Source organism: Tachysurus fulvidraco, chromosome 7 (assembly GCF_022655615.1).
Source record: "Tachysurus fulvidraco isolate hzauxx_2018 chromosome 7, HZAU_PFXX_2.0, whole genome shotgun sequence".
In the NCBI taxonomy this organism is placed as follows: Eukaryota; Metazoa; Chordata; class Actinopteri; order Siluriformes; family Bagridae; genus Tachysurus; species Tachysurus fulvidraco.
The window spans coordinates 30,024,111-30,038,374 of NC_062524.1; the positions used below are offsets into that span (position 1 = coordinate 30,024,111).

Here is a 14,264-nt window from a genome sequence, read left to right on the forward strand (position 1 = left end):
ATCATTGTGTCTCTGTCATTGTCTTAAACGTCTACATCATTTTTAGATTCAGTGTTTTCAGGGTGTCTGTACTGTCAGAATGAAGAAAAGGAGAAAAGCTGTGATATTTTACTTTATATTATTTTTATTTTATTTTTAGGTAGAGATTTATTCTTAGTAGTACCATATTAATAGAATTTGAGCAATCAAAAGTCAACTTTTTCCTCAGACCCAAATTAAACTTGTTAAGAGAAAGGTGACACTAGGGTGACGTATCAGTGTGAACAACAGAACAGAAGATACAACAGAACAATATAATTTACCATCATTTTATTGATCTTATTTTCACATTTTCTTTATCCTGTAGTATGTAATTAAACCAAAAAGGTCGGAAACATCATTTAATAGTAATATTATTTTTCATATTGTTAACATACACAAGTACCTAAGCTGTGATTGGCTCCCAGGTACATTTGACATCATGGGTTTGTCATCAATACTGTATTGTACAGGCATTATTACTCTGGTTAAATATGACATTTAATCGGTGTAGTCTATGTGATACGCAGGTATACGCCGTATACCCACTAGGAAATGCCAAGGATTTCCGTATACCCACTAGGAAATGCCAAGGATTTCCATATACCCATTAGGAAATGCCAAGGATTTCCGTATACCCACTTAAAAAGCATGAGGATACGTAACAATATCGTTTTGTGACAGAACTTTCATTCATAAATTCACCCCGCACTGTGTTTCGAACACAGACTGTGGTTGTGATTGCAAATCACTAACATTTTTGGACCATCTGGGCTTCCGTGGCCTGTGACCTGATCTGACGTCACCTACCAAGGAGGAAAATCAGTTGCTTTGCAGTGTTTTGTAGCGCAAATTTGAAATTAACCAACTAACGTAAAAGAAGATATGAAATGAAAGCAGACTCAAACTACACTCTTTGAGTGTTTTCAGAAGCCTGCGCCTAAAGCCACAGCAGCTTCCGGTGACATTTCACCCACAGCCCGAGTACAAATGTATTTGGAAAGCTTTGTATACTACCAGTTCATAACATTCCGCAATGAAAGAGTGTTGGTGATAAAACTGAACAAATGTTTATTGTTCACTCTTAAATGTACATTGGAAATTGACAGCTGATAAAACCTGTGCTCCAGGTCCCATATTCATATAACATTTAAAGCTAGATGTAGCTCTTAAAAGGTATAAAGTTCACCCAAAAATGAAAATTGTGTTATTTCCTCACCCTCAATTTGTTCCAAAACTGTATGAGTTTCTTTCTTCTGTTTAACACAAAAGACACCAACTGTCTGATTACATTTAGCCTTAAATATTATATGAATATGGGACCTGGAGCACAGGTTTTATCAGCTGACTGTCTTTTGTTGCTTATAATAAATTGGAATGTTGATAACACATAAGCAGTCTTTAATAATGCTCTAAATTGCATGTAGATGCATATTTTATGCATTACTGAGTGTGGTGATGCCTATGGGGTGTCGCTCTAGGATGGGTGCGTATGAGGCTGGGAGGGGGGGGGGAATCACAGTATACTCACTACACCACTGCATTTAACCGGTCTATATTTTAAACCTTGTCACTAGCACTGGGCTGAGAACGTTCCACATCTGCTACCTGAAGACTCCTGAGGTGAGTAATGACTTTATTTTCTCCCTAGTCACATCTATCTGTCTGTCTATCTGTCTAATCCAGTGTGTAACTGCAGGGTTCTTAATGGATTAGACTGAACTGGTTACTGGTTTCTCTTCTTACACAGAAGACCCAAATTTGTTATGAAATTATTTGATGAAAGTACAAGATCTGTTTTTATTTTTATTTTATTTTAGGTTATAAACAACACAATGGACTGGAAGCTGGTGCTGACTGTTTTGTGTCTGACTGGTAAGTCTTCTCATTTTGCTTTATTTCTCACTAAGGATCTGAATTTTACAGGTATTTACATGATCCTACTCATTCTATAAATCTGCTGATTTCTCACTTCAGTAGCTGTAATGTGTATGAATTTGATGTTATAGGAGTGCAACATTAAAGTTGATCAGCTACCAGAAGCCAGTGGGGGGATCGCAGCAGCGGGGTGGTATGTGAGAACTTTGGCAGGTTGAAAACAAGCCGGGCAGCTGCATTTTGGATCATTTGCAGAGGACGGATTGCGTTCATAGGTAGACCTGCCAGCAGTGCATTGCAGTAATCCAGTCTAGAAATGACAAGAGACTGAACAAGTACCTGAGCAGTCTGTGTGGACAAAAATGGGCGAATCCTTCTAATGTTGTAGAGAAGAAACCAACATGAGCGAGTCACATTAGCAACATGAGAGGAAAAGGACAGTTGATTGTCCGTGATTACCCCAAGGTTGTGAGCTGTGGCTGAAGGGGAGATCAGATCGTTGTGCAAGGATATAGCAAGATCATGACCTGGGGATGAATCACCTGGGATTAACAGCAGTTCAGTTTTGCTAGGATTGAGCTTTAACTGATGAGTATTCAATTCAAGTTTTCAATTCAAGTTTATTTGTATAGCGCTTTTTACAATAAACATTGTCTCAAAGCAGCTTTACAGAACATAAACATAGAGCAGAAGGTAAACATAATTAATGATAAAGGAATTAACGAATAACACCTACAGCAAGCACACCTACATATAACTGAGGGGCAGTGCTACTGTAGTCATCCATGATGAAATTTCCGCCAGACATGCTGAGATCCGGTCAGAAGCTGTGGCATCTGAGGGTGGGAAAGAGAAGATAAGTTGTGTATCATCAGCATAGCAGTGGTAAGAGAACCCATGTGATGAAATAACTTCACCAAGAGAGTGAGTATACAGGAAGAAAAGAAGAGGACCAAGTACTGAGCCCTGTGGGACGCCAGTGGAGAGTCTGCGTGGAGCAGATGTCACTCCCCTCCATGTTACCTGATAGGAGCGTCCTTCCAGGTAGGAAGCAAACCATTCCCAAGCTGATCCGCAAATCCCAAGACTCTTGAGGGTGGATAAGAGAGTCTTGTGGTTGACCGTATCAAACGCTGCTGAAAGGTCAAGGAGGATAAGGATGGATGACAGTTTGGCTGATCTAGCAGCATGTAGTTTCTCAGAGACATCCAAAAAGGCTGTCTCTGTAGAGTGAGCTGCTTTAAAGCCATACTGGTTGGGGTCTTGGAGGTTGTTCTGTGAGAGATAGACAGACGGTTGATTATAGACAATGCGTTCAAGAATTTTTGAAAGAAATGAGAGAAGTGATACCGGTCTGTAGATACTGATGGATCCAGAGCAGGTTTCTGTAGGATGGGAATAACCCTTGCTCTCTTGAAAGTAGTTGGTACCTGACCAGATGCTATGGATCTATTGACGATAGTGGAAATGAAGGGCAAAAGGTCTTGCGAGATGGTCTGGAGCATAGTAGTAGGGAGCGGATCCAATAGGCAGGTGGTAGGATTGCAGGACTGGATGAGTTGTAAAATCTCTTCTGCTGCCACAGTTGAGAAATGTGACAACGACAGTGTAGGGGAATGTATACTCTGAGATGTAAGTGCAGTCGGGGCTGAAGTGAAGGTCCGGCAGATTTCCTCAATCTTCTCCTGGTAGAAAAAAAGCAAAGTCTTCTGCGGTCAGGGAGGACGAAGAAGGTGGAGCCGGGGAGTTTGAGCAGAGAAGAGATGATTTTGTGGAATTTCCAAGGGTCATGTGAGGAAGCTTCAAGCTTTTCCTTGTAGAAGGAAGTCTTGGCAGAAGTCACACTGAGGAGAACTTGACAAGAAGTGTTTCGGTAAAAAATAAAGATCTGCATCAAGTTGTGATTTCTTCCACTTTCTCTCTTCGATTGTTTAGCAGCACATCTGAAAGCCAAGGAGCAAAACAAGAAGTTTTCTTTGGTTTAGTGAACATAGGGCAGAGGAAGTCCACAGTTGAGGAAAGAGATGAGAGGAAAGTATCTGTGGCTGAATCCAAGGGTAGTGAGGAAAAAGACTCAGGATCAGGAAGGGAAGAAAGAGTGCCAGAAGCTACAGATGAAGGGGAGACAGAGTGAAGGTTGCGGCGGGTAAGAGTGAGGGGGTGAGGGGTAGTTTTAGGTAGGATAGGTAGAGTGATGGTGAAGGATACCAGGTGATGAGAAGAGACGTGTAGAGGGGTAGTAGTAAAATCAACAATGGTATAGAATATAACACAATTAAAATCACACTACTCTAGAACAAAGTGAGTTAAGCAGATAGTATACAAAAGACAGGAATCTACTTTACCAGAAGAAAATATAATCAAATGTAGAGAGTTAAAGCACACATATAACTGAGGGGCAGTGCTACTGTCTGACTTATATACATATAACTGAGGGGCAGTGCTACTGTCTGACTTATGTACATATAACTGAGGGGCAGTGCTACTGTCTGACTTGTATACATATAACTGAGGGGCAGTGCTACTGTCTGACTTATATACATATAACTGAGGGGCAGTGCTACTGTCTGACTCTGATATAACCACAATATGTAATGCTATATTTTTGTTACGTGTTGGCTGTAAATACACTACTAAAATGGAACACTACAAATAATGCTACCCTTTTAAAGTCAAAGTACTATGGCGGTCACTTTAAATAATCAGTGCTGCAGATTGCAGTGTACTGTATATAACAATCACCCAGGTTCCTGGTCGGTATACAGATTTAAGGATATTGATTTTCAAAATGTGTTCGTTATGTGTGGATATTATAATTCAAAATAAACCTCTAAATCAGCAGTGACCAACACCTCTACAACCAACACCTCTACAACCACCAGCGCACCTACAACCATCTCTACAAAAAACACAACTACAGCAAACACAACTACAGCAAGCACACCTACAGCAAGCACAACTACAGCACGCACACCTACAGCAAGCACTACTACAGCACGCACACCTACAGCAAGCACAACTACAGCAAGCACAACTACAGCAAACACAACTACAGCAAGCACAACTACAGCACGCACACCTACAGCAAGCACAACTACAGCTCGCACACCTACAGCAAGCACACCTACAGCAAGCACACCTACAGCAAGCACAACTACAGCAAGCACACCTACAGCAAGCACAACTACAGCAAGCACACCTACAGCAAGCACAACTACAGCAAGCACACCTACAGCAAGCACAACTACAGCAAGCACAACTACAGCAAGCACACCTACAGCAAGCACAACTACAGCACGCACACCTACAGCAAGCACACCTACAGCAAGCACAACTACAGCAAGCACAACTACAGCAAGCACAACTACAGCACGCACACCTACAGCAAGCACAACTACAGCACGCACACCTACAGCAAGCACAACTACAGCAAGCACACCTACAGCAAGCACAACTACAGCAAGCACACCTACACCAAGCACACCTACAGCAAGCACAACTACAGCAAGCACACCTACAGCAAGCACACCTACAGCAAGCACAACTACAGCAAGCACAACTACAGCACGCACACCTACAGCAAGCACAACTACAGCAAGCACAACTACAGCAAGCACACCTACAGCAAGCACAACTACAGCACGCACACCTACAGCAAGCACACCTACAGCAAGCACAACTACAGCAAGCACAACTACAGCACGCACACCTACAGCAAGCACAACTACAGCACGCACACCTACAGCAAGCACACCTACACCAAGCACACCTACAGCAAGCACAACTACAGCAAGCACACCTACAGCAAGCACACCTACAGCAAGCACAACTACAGCAAGCACAACTACAGCAAGCACAACTACAGCACGCACACCTACAGCAAGCACAACTACAGCAAGCACACCTACAGCAAGCACAACTACAGCAAGCACACCTACAGCAAGCACAACTACAGCACGCACACCTACAGCACGCACACCTACAGCAAGCACACCTACAGCAAGCACAACTACAGCAAGCACACCTACAGCAAGCACAACTACAGCAAGCACACCTACAGCAAGCACAACTACAGCAAGCACACCTACAGCAAGCACAACTACAGCAAGCACAACTACAGCAAGCACACCTACAGCAAGCACAACTACAGCACGCACACCTACAGCAAGCACACCTACAGCAAGCACAACTACAGCAAGCACAACTACAGCAAGCACAACTACAGCACGCACACCTACAGCAAGCACAACTACAGCACGCACACCTACAGCAAGCACACCTACAGCAAGCACAACTACAGCAAGCACACCTACAGCAAGCACACCTACAGCAAGCACAACTACAGCACGCACACCTACAGCAAGCACAACTACAGCAAGCACACCTGCAGCAAGCACAACTACAGCAAGCACAACTACAGCAAGCACACCTACAGCAAGCACAACTACAGCAAGCACACCTACAGCAAGCACACCTACAGCAAGCACAACTACAGCACGGACACCTACAGCAAGCACAACTACAGCAAGCACACCTACAGCAAGCACAACTACAGCAAGCACACCTACAGCAGGCTCACCTACAAGCAGCACAACTACAGCACGCACACCTACAGCAAGCACAACTACAGCAAGCACACCTACAGCAAGCACAACTACAGCAAGCACACCTACAGCAAGCACAACTACAGCACGCACACCTACAGCAAGCACACCTACAGCAAGCACAACTACAGCAAGCACACCTACAGCAAGCACAACTACAGCACGCACACCTACAGCAAGCACAACTACAGCAAGCACACCTACAGCAAGCACAACTACAGCAAGCACACCTACAGCAAGCACAAACTACAGCACGCACACTACAGCAAGCACACTACAGCAAGCACACCTACAGCAGCACAACTACAGCAAAGCACAACCTACAGCAGCACACCTACAGCAAGCACAACCTACAGCACACGCACCCTACAGCAAGCACAACTACAGCTAGCAACACCTACATCAAGCACACCTAAAGCAAGCACACCTACAGGAAGCACACCTACAGCAAGCACAACCACAGCACGCACACCTACAGCAAGCACAACTACAGCACGCACACCTACAGCAAGCACAACTACAGCAAGCACTACTACAGCACGCACACCTACAGCAAGCACAACTACAGCAAGCACAACTACAGCAAGCACAACTACAGCAAGCACACCTACAGCAAGCACAACTACAGCACGCACAACTACAGCAAGCACAACTACAGCAAGCACAACTACAGCAAGCACACCTACAGCAAGCACAACCACAGCACGCACACCTACAGCAAGCACAACCACAGCACGCACACCTACAGCAAGCACAACTACAGCACGCACACCTACAGCAAGCACAACTACAGCAAGCACACCTACAGCAAGCACAACCACAGCAAGCACAACTACAGCAAGCACACCTACAGCAAGCACACCTACAGCAAGCACAACTACAGCAAGCACACCTACAGCAAGCACAACTACAGCACGCACACCTACAGCAAGCACAACTACAGCAAGCACACCTACAGCAAGCACAACTACAGCAAGCACAACTACAGCAAGCACACCTACAGCAAGCACAACTACAGCACGCACACCTACAGCAAGCACACCTACAGCAAGCACAACTACAGCAAGCACACCTACAGCAAGCACAACTACAGCACGCACACCTACAGCAAGCACAACTACAGCACGCACACCTACAGCAAGCACACCTACAGCAAGCACACCTACAGCAAGCACAACTACAGCACGCACACCTACAGCAAGCACAACTACAGCAAGCACACCTACAGCAAGCACAACTACAGCAAGCACACCTACAGCAAGCACACCTACAGCAAGCACAACTACAGCACGCACACCTACAGCAAGCACACCTACAGCAAGCACAACTACAGCACGCACACCTACAGCAAGCACAACTACAGCAAGCACACCTACAGCAAGCACAACTACAGCAAGCACAACTACAGCAAGCATACCTACAGCAAGCACAACTACAGCACGCACACCTACAGCAAGCACAACTACAGCACGCACACCTACAGCAAGCACAACTACAGCAAGCACAACTACAGCAAGCACACCTACAGCAAGCACAACTACAGCAAGCACACCTACAGCAAGCACAACTACAGCACGCACACCTACAGCAAGCACAACTACAGCACGCACAACTACAGCAAGCACAACTACAGCAAGCACACCTACAGCAAGCACAACTACAGCAAGCACACCTACAGCAAGCACAACTACAGCAAGCACACCTACAGCAAGCACAACTACAGCACGCACACCTACAGCAAGCACAACTACAGCACGCACAACTACAGCAAGCACAACTACAGCAAGCACACCTACAGCAAGCACAACTACAGCAAGCACACCTACAGCAAGCACAACTACAGCAAGCACACCTACAGCAAGCACAACTACAGCAAGCACAACTACAGCAAGCACAACTACAGCAAGCACACCTACAGCAAGCACAACCACAGCACGCACACCTACAGCAAGCACAACCACAGCACGCACACCTACAGCAAGCACAACTACAGCACGCACACCTACAGCAAGCACAACTACAGCAAGCACACCTACAGCAAGCACAACCACAGCAAGCACAACTACAGCAAGCACACCTACAGCAAGCACAACCACAGCAAGCACACCTACAGCAAGCACAACTACAGCACGCACACCTACAGCAAGCACAACCACAGCACGCACACCTACAGCAAGCACAACTACAGCACGCACACCTACAGCAAGCACAACTACACCAAGCACACCTACAGCAAGCACAACTACAGCACGCACACCTACAGCAAGCACAACTACAGCAAGGACACCTACAGCAAGCACAACTACAGCAAGCACACCTACAACAAGCACAACTACAGCAAGCACAACTACAGCACGCACACCTACAGCAAGCACAACTACAGCAAGCACACCTACAGCAAGCACAACCACAGCAAGCACACCTACAGCAAGCACAACTACAGCAAGCACAACTACAGCAAGCACACCTACAGCAAGCACAACTACAGCAAACACAACTTTAGCAAATAGAACTTTAACCACCACAACTACAGCAAGCACACCTACAGCAAGCACAACTACAGCAAGCACAACTACAGCAAGCACACCTACAGCAAGCACAACTACAGCAAGCAGAACTACAACAAGCAGACCTACAGCAAGCACACCTACAGCAAGCACAACTACAGGAAACACAACTACAGGAAACACAACATCAGCAAACACAACATCAACCACCAGAACTTCAGCAAACACAACATCAACCACCACACCTTCAGCAAACGCACCATCAGCAAACACAACTACAGCAAACACAACTTTAGCAAAAAACTAATAGAACAGCAAATAGAACTTTAACCACCACAACTTAAGCAAACACAACTACAGCAAATAGAACTTTACCACCACAACTTCAGCAAATACACCTACAGCAAACAACTACAGCAATCACAGCTTTAGCAAATAGAACTTTAACCACCACAACCTCAGCAAACACAACTACAGCAAACACAACCTCAGCAAACACAACTACAGCAAACACAACTTCACCTACTCAACTACAGCAAATAGAACTTTACCACCACAACTACAGCAAACACAACTACAGCAAACAACTACAGCAAACACAGCTTTAGCAAATAGAACTTTAACCACCACAACCTCAGCAAACACAACTACAGCAAACACAACCTCAGCAAACACAACTACAGCAAACACAACTTCAACAAACACAACTTCACCTACTACAACTACAGCAAACACAACTTCAGCAAACACAACTACAGCAAACACAACTTCAGAAAACACAACTTCAGCAAACACAACTACAGCAAGCACAACTTCAGCAAACACAACTTCAGCAAACACAACTTCAGAAAACACAACTACAGCAAACACAACTACAGCAAACACAACTTCAGCAAACACAACTACAGCAAGCACAACTTCAGCAAACACAACTACAGCAAACACAACTACAGCAAACACAACTACAGCAAGCACAACTTCAGCAAGCACAACTACAGCAAACACAACTTCAGCAAACACAACTTCAGCAAACACAACTACAGCAAACACAACTACAGCAAACAAAACTTCAGCAAACACAACTTCAGCAAACACAACTACAGCAAACACAACTACAGCAAACACAACTTCAGCAAGCACAACTTCAGCAAACACAACTTCAGCAAACACAACTACAGCAAACACAACTACAGCAAGCACAACTTCAGCAAACACAACTACAGCAAACACAACTACAGCAAACACAACTTCAGCAAACACAACTTCAGCAAACACAACTACAGCAAACACAACTACAGCAAACACAACTACAGCAAGCACAACTTTAGGAAATAGAACTTTAACCACCAGAACTACAGTAAACACAACTACAGCAAATAGAACTTTAACCACCACAACTTCAGCAAACACAACTATAGCAAGCACAACTACAGCAAATAGAACTAACCACCACAACTACAGCAAACACACCTTCAGCCACCACAGCTTCCGGAAACAGAACCTAGGTATGTTTTATTGATGATTTATTGATTTATTGATGTTTCTATTTACAGTTTAATTCATTTTGACACTTGAACAATTTTGGTGCCATATTAGAAAACCTGAAAAACACATAATGGCTCAAATGTTGGCTCTCTATATTATACAAGGGATATACAGTTGTAGCATCTGGTACAGGTCATTTAGATTCCAGGTCCCAGGCACCCTAAACTTCGGCATCTAATCTTCAATCAACCGATGAGCAACCCAGTTTTACACACACACAACTGGCTCCAGAATGACTGGAGCCTACAAAAAGACCAGATAACCCCATGTGGCTTCTCTGATTGAACTCATAGGGGCCCTCAACCAGAACACACACTCCTTTTACTAATAAAACCCGAAGATAAGGTACTCTAAGGTTCTCATTCTTATAACCCTTTTTGTAATATGTTTCTTCTTTTAAGGCTTGCATGACTTAAAATTATTTGCTCCTTAATTTCCTGACAAGGGTGTATTTTATTCATGTGTCAGAAACAACATTGTATTTAACATCAGTTATACTCTAATTACTGATCATGGCATTTTAATGTATACCTGTTCTAATGCTGTATGCCCCTTTAAGGTCTTATGTCAGAATGTATACGAAGCTATCGTTTTATTTTTACTTCCCTCATGAAAGTGCATATTGTTTTGTGTTTCATTTTTGTTTCTTTGCCTTTATAAGAACATAATAACGTATTAACATCAGTTACCCTTCGATTACTGATCTGTGTATGTAATGTACCCCTGCCTTTATACTAGGGGTGGGAGAAAAAATCGATTCACCAAACTATCGCAATTCTTTTTAAAACGATTTTGAGATCGATTTGTTTAGCTCAGAATCGATATATATTTAATTATTTCACTTTTCCAGGGGGGTGGTGGGAAGACGTTATCGCTTTTATTCTAACAGAGGGCGAAACGTATTTTGTTGTTGTCTGTATTAGACGTCGTCGTATCCGTTTTAAGCTGGAAAAGCAAAACCATGGCAGAAGCAGGGGAGCAAAACTCTTTGAGAATTGTTTCTGCACCTTCACATTTTAAATCACAATTGTGGAAACACTTTGGATTTTACACACTGCCAGGAAGAGCTGCGCTGGACATGACTAAAACGGTATGCAAACTCTGCCATACAGTGATAGCATATTGTGGCAATACGACCAACTTGAGTGCCCACCTTGCTCGACACAATCACAAGCTGAATTTCGGGCTGAACGCCAAACCTGCAAAATCTCAACAAACTCTGAATGTGACATTGAGTAAATTACCATGCACTTCGGAGAAGGCAAAATGCATCACAGAGTCGATTGCTCTTTTTATCTGCAAAGACATTCGACCTTATAGCATTGTGGAAAATGCAGGTTTTCGAAATATGATCCATTCTTTGGAGCCGAGGTGCGTTATTCCATCGAGGAAGCTTTTCGCCAACACAGTCGTGCCTGAAATCTATTACGAGGTTGCGTCAGAAGTAAAAAAAAAACGTTTAAGCAAAGCTCAATGAGTCACACTTAGCTGTGATGCCTGGACATCGTGAGCTACAGAGTCCCATGTAACCCTGACAGCCCATAAATAAATAAATCTTTAAATAAATCTAGTTCAATTTTAAATAAATTGTTCTGGAGCTTTTTTATTTGTTATTTATTGGAACAGTTTAACAGAACTTTTATTTTATTTCAGAGAGTATTGTTTTTGGTTGTTTTGTTGCACATTTAAATATTATATTCAAGTTTTTGGTAAGTTGGTAAGTTTTTTGGTAAGTTTTATGGTTCAAGGTTCTTTATGCACTATGTACTGTATGTGTATGCTCCTGAAATAAAAATTCAGAAAGATGTGATGCATTATTTTTGTTAATATAACTCATATACAGTCTCTTTAAGGGTATGATCAATCAATTCTAGCAAGTAATAGATTCTTCATCTTTTTAATTTTACTTACGTAGCATCACACACGTCAGACACACTATACATGTTTACCTGTTTTGTGCCTAAATGGTTTTATGTTAAACTCGATACAAATGCATGTGATTATTTGGGCAACACTTAAAAGATATGTTGTACATTTGACATCTACACTGGCAGCTCAAACCTCTCAATGCTGACATGTATTTTTAACAATGTTCTGTTTTATATCAAATATTATTGTACAAAGATAGCAGCAGACTAAATATTGTAAGCGGAGAATGGTGTTTAATAAGTGAGATATTTCTTTAATCACAGAGCAACTTCTTGGCAGCTACACCTTCAAAAAGTTCATGCTGTTCATTTAAGAAGAAGAACCTTGTCAAAATATTGTGAGGGAAAATACTTTCTTATTCAGATATTTAGAGACAATCAACCCATATGGTTTGCACAATAGCTACACTTTAAAACAGGTGAAAAACAGAAGAAACAAACACTTTATAAAATGTCAGAATTGAAAGCACATTATTGCCTTTTTCAGATCTTTTAGATTTAATCCTAGTATAATCTACACAACTACACCTTTAAACTGGTCCTGCATAAAAGGATAGAATATGATGGATATAATAAGAACTCTAAGAAGAGAAGTGTGGCACAGGGCTACAGTGGAAAGCACTGCCAGCTCCAGGTTTTCAACACTGAGCATGGATTACTTCCACTCACCTCCCATAACACACTGCTAGGTCTAATGGCTAGGGTAAAATACAGCCTAGATATGTCTGTATGTCTGAATGGTACACTGTGATGGACTAGAATTCCATCCAAATGTCCACAAACTTTTAGTTTTATACTGTAGGTAAGATATTCTAGATTTCAAATGAGTACAATCACTTAATTCTAGCAAATGTGCATGGTTTAGCAAACACAAAACCACACTGAAACATTTACATGCACACTCAACTGACACTTGAATAGTTTTGAAAATTAAATATGTTTTGGCACAATGAATAGACTACTTCCATGTTCCAAGTTGCCGGTACAACATGGAGACAACATACCTTTTTACACTCACCATAGAATGTAAATCAAATGTGATCATCCTTTTGTCATCATCAATTGTGCATCAATTTTACTTCAAAATCCACATTAAAACAGTGTAGACTCAAAAAGTCAGCATTTACATTCAACTCATCTTTAGCAATGTCCAATTACAACACACAGACCAGGTACATCATTCAAAACACAAAAAAATCAGACTGCAAAAAATATATTACACAAACATCTGCAATATTTAATAACCCAATACACACACACACACAAAATTTTTTTGTTTGTTGTGTGCTTGAGGTGGAAAAAGATGACATGTTTTTATTTTTTGTTTGTTTAAATCTTTAGGAAAGAAAGAAAGACTTTGCTGGTTTCATGTCTTAATTTGCACAATAAACCGTTTTATCACCACCCCACCGTCCTACTTATCACTTATAAGAGAATTTTTTTAACGCTAATTAGCTCGAGTGCTCAGGTAATTTGGTCGAAAACAATTTAACCCTGATATTTTCCTGGAGTCAATTTGACCCCTGCTGGAAGGTTTAGAAAAGTTTAATGTGTCATAACTTGGGTTTTCTTCAACATATTTGCCTGAAATTTACCAGGATTGTTCCAAATTATGAACTTTGCAAGTTAACTTTGCAAATTATTAACAATGCAAAATTAATTTTGTATATTTTTTAACTATGTGTTCAGACCAGTATATACTACGAGTTTTGGATCCTCCCGGGTCATTTTGACATTGGTCATTGGTCACACTTTTGCCGTTTTCAGCACAATGAACATACAGT

The 14,264-nt window shown here is 42.2% G+C and overlaps 1 protein-coding gene and 1 long non-coding RNA gene across 2 annotated transcripts; both read left to right on the forward strand.

Annotated features, from left to right (window-relative positions):
* The first annotated feature begins 1,589 nt into the window (after window positions 1-1,589).
* On the forward strand, window positions 1,590-4,885 carry LOC113643916. Its single transcript, XR_003440909.2, has 3 exons — window positions 1,590-1,641; window positions 1,839-1,893; window positions 4,736-4,885. It is a non-coding gene; the product is annotated as an uncharacterized LOC113643916 (long non-coding RNA).
* A 2,131-nt stretch (window positions 4,886-7,016) lies between these two features.
* LOC125145136 (mucin-22-like) lies at window positions 7,017-8,591 on the forward strand (the record flags this gene model as incomplete). Its single annotated transcript, XM_047815965.1, has 2 exons — window positions 7,017-7,491; window positions 7,849-8,591. Coding segments are annotated over 2 exons (1,218 nt in total), but the record flags the coding sequence as incomplete, so codon positions are not given.
* Between the last annotated feature and the right edge of the window lie 5,673 nt (window positions 8,592-14,264).